This window comes from Mustela lutreola, chromosome 10 (genome assembly GCF_030435805.1).
Source record: "Mustela lutreola isolate mMusLut2 chromosome 10, mMusLut2.pri, whole genome shotgun sequence".
Lineage (NCBI taxonomy): Eukaryota > Metazoa > Chordata > Mammalia > Carnivora > Mustelidae > Mustela > Mustela lutreola.
Genome location: NC_081299.1, coordinates 15726970 through 15735348, shown reverse-complemented (window position 1 = coordinate 15735348; position 8379 = coordinate 15726970). Strand labels below are relative to the sequence as shown.

General features: G+C 49.8%; 1 protein-coding gene across 1 annotated transcript; it reads right to left on the bottom strand.

The window, feature by feature from the left end:
* Positions 1-376: 376 nt before the first annotated feature.
* On the bottom strand, positions 377-6409 carry LOC131809466 (proproteinase E). Its single transcript, XM_059136576.1, has 8 exons — positions 6365-6409; positions 5211-5296; positions 3758-3855; positions 3526-3660; positions 2379-2515; positions 1889-2031; positions 1148-1300; positions 377-463 (listed from the first exon to the last, which is right to left on the bottom strand). Exons 1-8 carry the CDS (start codon positions 6402-6404, stop codon positions 446-448), a joined length of 810 nt encoding a protein of 269 aa, XP_058992559.1. The 5' UTR covers positions 6405-6409; the 3' UTR covers positions 377-445.
* Between the last annotated feature and the right edge of the window lie 1970 nt (positions 6410-8379).

The following is an 8379-nucleotide window of genomic DNA, read 5'->3' as shown; positions in this document are numbered from 1 at the left end:
GAAGCAGAAAACACATGGCCCTTGCACTCCACCATGAGCCTCCCAAGGGTCTGACAAGGTCAGTTTGTCTGCAGACTCTATGCTTTTATGCCTGCCTTGAAAAGCCAAAGGTGGTATGTGGCTATATAGAATGAGCAACCTCTTGGGACTCTCCTATCTTCACCACCGCAAGTTTTGTGTCCTGGGCACTCCCCCAGTCCCAGGTAAACGGGGACAACTGGTGACTTGATAGCAACCCCTCTCCGCTCTCAGAGCCCCATGTTTTCCTCATTCTCATGAGAGGGTTGAATCTGGTCTCGCCTCTTACATATCGGATCTCAGATTTCATGAATAGCCTGGAAGGGAACAGGCGAGTCAAAGAAAGAAGATACACACATTGGGGTTTTCTGAAAGATCTTTATTTTCTACAAAGAAGGTGGATCAGCACTGCCACCGAGCCCTGGTTCTAGTGGCTTGACATGACCTAGAAAAAGTGGGGAGAGCCAGAATCGTCTGGTTAGGAGCAGATTCTGAAGTCATATGGAACTGAGTTTGATTTCCAGCCATGTGACTCATCAGCTGTGGAACACTGGAAGAGTGACTCGACCTCTCTGAGCCTTAGTTTCCTCGTCTGTCTAATGGGATGAGTAATCATAGTACTCATCTCACAGGGGCCATTGATGAAACTCTTAAGGAGGTTTACGTAGTTTTAAATGGTGACTATTACTGTTATGGTGAACTATGTTAACCGTTCCTGACCATTTGTTCCCGGATAAGGTTAACACTTTCACTGGGGCCTGAGCATCCCAGTCACTCTCTCCCCACATTTCATGATTATTGCTCATGTAATCATCTCCTCCCCACAAGGCCACCCTTTGACACATCACTCTACCTTTCAGGACAGGGAAAGACCTGGACCAAAGAAGACATTTCATAAACACTTGTTAAAATAAGGAAAATAAGGCAGTTCAGCCATAGTTCAAAGCTCCATCCAGAAGCCACTGGTTGGGGCCACGCCATAGCAGAAAACATCCCCAAATCCCTCTGAAATGTGTCCAAGGGCCCCTCTGCTCCTGACCTTCTGGGGTCCTTTCAGCCCACCCCCCTAGGACCTGCTGTTCTCACCCAGCCCAGCATGCGGGCCTCCCGCCTGTCCTAGCCCGCTCACCTCCTGTATCCAGTCCCTGAAGGCCGAGACTCGTGTGAACACTGTGGGCTTCTTGATGGTGTTGCAGCCAAAGGCAGACACAAAGCTGGTCACCCCGTGGACCTGCCAGGAGCCATCTGCTGCCGGGCAGTTGAGGGGTCCCCCAGAGTCACCCTGGAATGGCCAAAGAGCAGTGAGGAGCTGAGCCGTGTCTGAGATGGAAGGAATTGGTTCTGGCGGTGGGGGGTTTTGGGAACACCCTGGGTGACTTGACCTCTCTAAGCCCCAGTTGGCTTGTTTGGGATGGGGACTAAGATCTGTCCTACAAGATCTTGTGAGATAATAAGTATACGATCCTAGCCCAGCCCCTAGCAGAGAGGAAGCCATGGATTCATGGTAGTTCACATTATTACTAGTCAGTTATCCTATTATTAATCCTCCTGACTTCTATTACAGCAATATTACTGTTTTATCATAACTTCAGGACCATGGAGTTGAAGATGACTTGGGAGATCCTGGTGTCAATGTCCCTTGCTGGGCTTCAGGGGAAGCCTGAGGACCTGGCTGAGTTGCCCCAGGCCAAGTCAGTGTGAGCTGGGACTAGAAGCCAGAGGCCAGGCCGGTGTGTCTGGACCCCACACTGACTCCCTCAGAGTCCTGCCTGGTCCAGAGGCTGAGTGGGGCATGCAGGTAGGATGGCTTGTCTGCCTCCCAGGCAGATGGCAGAGGTTCCCCAGGGCCCTGCCCTCCGAGCTGACTCACGTTGCACCCAGAGAGGGTGTCCCCACCGGCGCACACCATGCTCTTCTTCACGGAGCTGCCCCACCAGTCCAGCTTGGAGCAGTGCTCATGGTCCACCACGGGCAGCAAGGCCTGCTGCAGCTTGTCTGGGAGCGGCCCACCAGCTGTGGGAGACACAGGGCTCAGTGGGGTGGCAAGGGAGTGCCGGGCTGGGAGCCTCAGAGCAGGGTGGGGGCTTGGGGAAAGCAACTCTTCTAGGCTGATGGGGACTCTCCCCCCACCAGAGGGTCCTGCCTGCTTTGTCCACCAACACCTGGCACGTAGGAGACACTATAAAATGCCTAATCGAACACACTGGTGTTTGGGCGGATAGAGCGAGAAGGTGCTCCTGGAGGAGGAATGGGAGGCAAGTGCAAAAACCCATCCTGGTTATTCAACTCTCCAGCCCCAGCCCCAGGCCCTGTCTTCCTGCCCACGGTCCCTGAGGCCGGCAGGAGGGGTCAGCACGCACTGTAGAGGCGGCCCCAGCCGCTGATGTAGCAGGGCGCCCCATTGGGCAGGATGTCCCCGGCGGGTGGGAGGCAGGCGAGCTGGACAGCATCTCCCAGCTGAGCGCTGCGTGAGAGCTTGATGAGGGCGATGTCATTGCTGGCAAGGAGGAAGGAGTCAGAAAGAGTCAGGGGAGCCTAGTCCTCCAGCCAGACCAAGCCCCACCTTCCAGCCTTTGCTACAGAGAGTTCACCTCCGGGGTGTCCTCACTGCTCCCTTCCCTCCGAATCGCGTGTGTTTTTAGGGCTGAGCAACCTCCCCTCCCTTGCACCCAGGCTGACCCTTGGCCTTCCTAGCTGTCCTCAGCTCCTACCCTGAGGTTTGCACACTTCAACTGTGTCAGGATCGTGGAGGTCACAGGTTTGCTGTGCTCCACCCCAGGGTTCCTAATGCAGTGCGTCTGTGGGGCCTGAGAAAGGTCCCCTTTCCTCTCCATCTATCCCAGGAGTCCCGTGAGAAGGGGTTAAGGTCATGATCATCATGGACTGTCTCTTCTGCCATGCACTTGCAAGGGTTCTGCACCCTTCTCTGACCCTCATCAGAAAAGTGCAGAGCCACCTGTACATGTGATTTTGCACCTGATTGAGGGGTTTAGTGTTCTCACCCAGTGATCACCTCCTTGACCTTCAAACCACCCAGGAAGCCCAGAAGGTCACCCTTGACATATGGTATAATTGAGACTCCAGAAGGGCAGTGCATTGCCCAAGCACCTTAGTGACTTGTTCTGGACCCTCTCAGTCCGTTGCTCCTCCCTTTGCCCACTGGGCCAGGAACCCAGGATGCACTGGGCGAATGTTGGTTGAATGGAAGAACCCTTGGATTTGGGAAAGGGGATGCCAGAGGTGTTCTGGGTTCAAGTCAACTATCCAAGTGGACTTGGGAGAGTTCCTGGCCCTCCAGAGGCCCTGATGTCCTTCCATAAGGAGAGAGGTTTGGTGTAGATGGTCCTTAGAATCTCTCCTGGCTCTGATCCACAGTGTGTGAGACCAGGGCCCAGGCTGCTGGACCCAGCCCCACTGTCCCTGGGAGTCTCCTCAGAATCATCTTTGGGTCACGGCAAGGCAGGGGGACCAGTAACTTCTGGGTCCTAGGCCGAAGCATTCACTCACCCACAGGCTACACAGTTGGGGTTCCAGAGTGGGTGCACGAAGAGGTCCCCGGCATTGATGGGGATCACCTGTTCGGGGCCCTCTTCCTCAGCCCGGTTATACTCGCCCAACACCACCTGGTAGGTCAAGGAGCTCCTGCCGGTAGAAGTCAGGTCAGTCTGGGCCCAAAGCCCCCCACTACCCCAGCACTTCTGGTTCTAATGTGGAGACAGGGACAAGCAAAAGAACTTACGAGATACAGTGGCCTGCAGTCATGACCCAGTCAGGGGCGATAAGGCTGCCGCCACAGGTGTGGTGGAAGGTTCCACCCTTCTCGTACTGCAGGGAGACCTGGTAGCAAGGGAGGGAGGAGCCTAAGTGGTCTGGACCCTCAATGAGGGCTGATATTCACAGCTGTATCGGTTGTGCACTATACAACTCTAAAGGGCATCTTTCATGCAGAATGGCATCCTCTAGAAATGTACAGTGTTCCACCTCACGACTACATTATCTATGGCTGCTTTCACACTACCATGGCAAAATTAACTCATTGCAATAGAAACCATAAGGTTAACAAAAGCTAAAATATTTATTTTCTGGTCTTTTACAGAACAAGTTAGCTGACCCCTGCTGTAGACCAGTGACATTCAATAGAACTTTCTTTTTTTTTTTTTCCAATATTTTGTTCATTTATTTTTGAGAGAGGGAGAGAGAGAAAAAGCATAAGCAGGCGGGGAGGGGCAGAGGGTGAAGACTCCCTGCTGAGCAAGGTGCCCAATGTGGAACTCGATCCCAGGACCCTGGGATCATGACCTGAACCCAACGCAGACGCTTCACCAACTAAACCACCCAGGCACCCCCCCAGGAGAACTTTCTGTGATGATGGAAATGTTCTATCTCTGGGCTGTTCAATATGGTAGCCAGTAGCCATATGTGGCTACTGAGAATTTGAAATGTGCTCAGCACTGAACAACTGAATTTTTAACATTATTTTATTTTAATTTTTAAAAATTATTTATTCACTTGACAGAGACACAGTGAGAGTGGGAACAAAAGCAGGGGAGTGGGAGAGGGAGAAGCAGGCTCCCCGTGGAGCAAGAAGCCTGATGCGGGGCTCCATCCCAGGACCCTGGAATCACGACCTGAGCCAAAGGCAGACGCTCAACAACTGAGCCACCCGGGCGCCCCATAATATTATTTTATTTCAATGAATTTAAAGTTCAACAAACAAACGTAGCTAGTGGCTACTGTGTTGGCGCAGGGGGTCTACTCAGCCCCGTATGCCCCACCAACCTCTATAAAGCCCTCCTTTCCTTTAGTGCTCTTAGACCTTACAGCCTTGTTGTATAATTTGAAGAATCTAGAAATGTCTACCCCAAAACCTCCCTCCCTAAACACAGTGTCTGAAATTCCACTATTTGTGCACCAAATAAACATTGCCTTCTCCCCAGATATCACTTCTGACTTGCCAGCAGCCCAGGGAGGGTTATGGTTTGGGTGGACAAGACATCCATGTGAAATCAACTGTCCAGGGAGGGTTATGGTTTGGGTGGACAAGACATCCATGTGAAATCAACTGTCCAAGAGTCTCCTGGTCTTGAAGCTAGAGAGGATACTGGAAGTGAAGCAGTGGGGCCAAGACTGAATGCCTTGCAGTCAGAAGAGGGTGCAGAGCCCATGGGGAGAAACAATGTCACCCATATTACCTGCCAAGGCCAGCTGTAGGGGACCGCATCCTCACCATTGACAACGCGGGCGGAGGGCTGGTAGGAAGGTCGGCCACAGCCCGAGGCTGGAAGGGAGAGAGGAGACATCAATCAACCAGAGAGTCCCACAAAACTAAGAAGAGGCCTGGGTCCCAGTTTCAGATGCACCACACACTGGCTGAACCCAGCGTGAGCTCTTTCCCCTCTGTGGACCTCTGCAGCCATGTATGCATAGTGAACATTTGGACTAGAGCAGGGGTTTCTAGAGTCCCACGAGGCTAGAATAGATATGTGACCTCCTTCCATGGCAGGATTGAAGGGCCTAGTGCACTTAGAACAGTGCCTGGTGCCCAGAGAGCCCTTGCGACAGGATAGCTAATTGTCATGAGAAGTGGTGGCTTTGGAATAAGATTGCCTGGATTCAAAATACAGCTCTGCCCCTACTTCTAGCCTGGGCTACTTCTCTAAGGGTCAGTTTCTCCGTATGTAAAATGGGAATAATAATAGTACTGATCTCATGGACATGTTACAAGAGATAATACAAGAAAAAATCTTTAGCATTCCCTGGCATATAGTAAGCACTCTTACATAACAAGGAATAACGGAAGAAAATGATTGTAAGAGTTATAGGGTTACAAGAGATAATATAAGAAAAAATCTTTAGCATTCCCTGACATGAAGTAAGCACTCAATAAATGTTATCTATTACTGTTACTGTCAGTCAAGAGAGGCTGCTTGGAGGAGGTGGCCCTGAGCTGGAATATAATATGGTGGAGAGACTAGGAAAAGGCTAGACCACATGATTTGGAGTGGGGCAGAGCAGGGAGAGGAGCATTAGAGGGTTAAGCAGAGGAACAGATATTCCAACCCAGTCTAACCACAAAGCCCAGTAAAAAAGACACTAGTCTTTCTTTACTGCCCCCAACGAGGAGTCCCACCACAGTGTTTTGGTTAGCCCAGTCTTTCTCCTGAGCTGTTCCATCCACTGCTCCCCCTCCATTGTCCTGCCCCAGCACCAAGCTGAGCCCCCACAATCATGCCCAGGTGCAAACTGAGATCCCCTCCTGTGGACCCAGGTGTTGGGTTCATGGCACTCAGGGTAGGTGACAGATTTCAAGGCTCCTGGCCCTGTGCAGCACAGGCTGGTGTCTTACCAAAGGCCACAAATAGGAGGGAACTCAGCAGCCGGAGCATCGTGAGTTTTGAGACGATAGAAAAGACACACATAACCTGGGGCTCTAATATAGAGCAGAAAGCAGATGGAGGGGGGCCGATTGGGCCCCATTCCCAGAACAGATGGTGGAACGCCAGCTCTCTCATGGTCAAGGCCATGGCCCCCACCTGCTGCACCTGGGAGAGTGACAGCCAACAGCAAGACCCAAGGTCCCTCCAACCTGTGGCTACACAGGTGGCACTGAATGGCTAGCTGATAACAGGGGAGGGGGAAGGTAATTTCTCATGAAATCAAGCCAGCCTCTTCCAGGAGAGAACATGGGCTCTGGAACTGGTCGGACCTGGCTTCCGATCCTAACTCTGCCACCTCCAGGCTCCTCATCCTTGGGGACATGGCTTAACCTCTCCAGACCTCATTTTTCTCCTCTCTAAGTCAGGACCCATATTAGTATCCACCTCAAAAAAAAAAAATGTGTTCAGTGCTTTCTCCGTATCAGAATGTTCTAGGGAAAAGAGCCATGAACAGGACATGGTGCCAGTTTCCCTAGAGCTTGAGTTTCTTTTCTTTTTTTTTTTTTTTTAACGATTTCTTTATTTATCTGACAGTGAGAGACACAGAGAGAACGGGAACACAAACAGGGAGAGTGGAAGAAGGAGAAGCAGGCTTTCCACTGAGCAGGGATCCTGATGCAAGGCTCCATCCCAGGACCCTGGGATCATGACTGAGCCAAAGGCAGACAGACGCCCAATGACTGAGCCACCCAGGCACCCGAGCTTGGGTTTTATAGGGAGACAATGACAAATCCATAAAAAGAAATAAAGACTACTTCGTGTGTGTGTGTGTGTGTGTGTGTGTGTGTAGTTTAAAAAATAATAGTTAAATAAATACCTTTATTTTCACCACCCAACTTCAGAAATAGAACATTATAATTCCTTTGTACATCTCAAACCTATGACATTCCCTTGTTTTCATTAGATTTTCACATACATATGTATTCCTAATATATTGTTTTTTTTTTTAGATTATTTATTTATTTATTTGACAGACAGAGATCACAAGTAGGCAGAGAGGCAGGCAGAGAGAGAGGAAGGGAAGCAGGCTCCCTGATGAGCAGAGAGCCCAATGCAGGGTTTGATCCCAGGACCCTGAGATCATGACCTGAGCTGAAGGCAGAGGCTTCCTGAGCTACCCAGGCACCCGTATTGGTTTTCTTTTTTGGCCTTCTATGTGAGTAGAATCACATAGTGATTATTCATTTGTGATGTCACTTTTATTTTGTTTTCACTATTGATTTCTGAAATCCATCCATGTTGATGTATGCAAATGATTTATTTTTACTATTTAGTTGTCCACACTTCAAATATTCCAAAATCTATCCAATCTATTGCTAATGGATATTTGAGAGTTACTCATTCTTTGCTTTTATGGAAGTGGTTCACATGTATCTGCTCTATGCCTTGGGTAAAAATCAATGAAACATAAGGTACGCAATCGTCCAACTGTACCACGTAATGACAAAGAGTCAATAGTCTCATTAAGAGGGAATGATGGTTCCTATTATTCCACATCTAAGCCAACTTTCTCATTGCCATTCTTGTTTGCCCAACTGTGAGGTGTGAAATGGTGTTTCATTGTGATTTTAATTTGCATTTAACTTATCACAAATGAGATTGAGCATCTTTTATTTTTTTTTAAAGATTTTATTTATTTATTTGACAGAGAGAGCGAACACAAGCGGGGGTGGGGCATGGCAGGGAAAGGGAGAGGGAGAAGCAGGCTCCCCACTGAGCAGGGAGCCTAATGCAGGGCTCAGTTGCAGGACCCCGGGATCATGACCTGAGCCAAAGGCAGATGCTTAACTGACTGAGCCACCCAGGCACCTGAGTTTGAGCATCTTTTAAAATGTTCATTGGGATTCAGGATTATTTATTCTGTTCCTGCAAAAAATACCATTGGCATTTTGATAGGGATTGTGCTCAATCTTGTACACTGCTT

Bases quoted from the DNA above. Each gene is read 5' to 3' on its own strand.
- LOC131809466 (XM_059136576.1), bottom strand. From the start codon at position 6,404: ATGCTCCGGCTGCTGAGTTCCCTCCTATTTGTGGCCTTTG. The intron at 2,032-2,378 runs GTGCGTGCTGAC...TGTCTCCCACAG, and splicing joins CGGCTGGGGCCGCCTCTACA to CTGGTGGGCCGCTCCCAGAC. The intron at 1,301-1,888 runs GTGAGTCAGCTC...TGGCCATTCCAG, and splicing joins ACACCCTCTCTGGGTGCAAC to GGTGACTCTGGGGGACCCCT.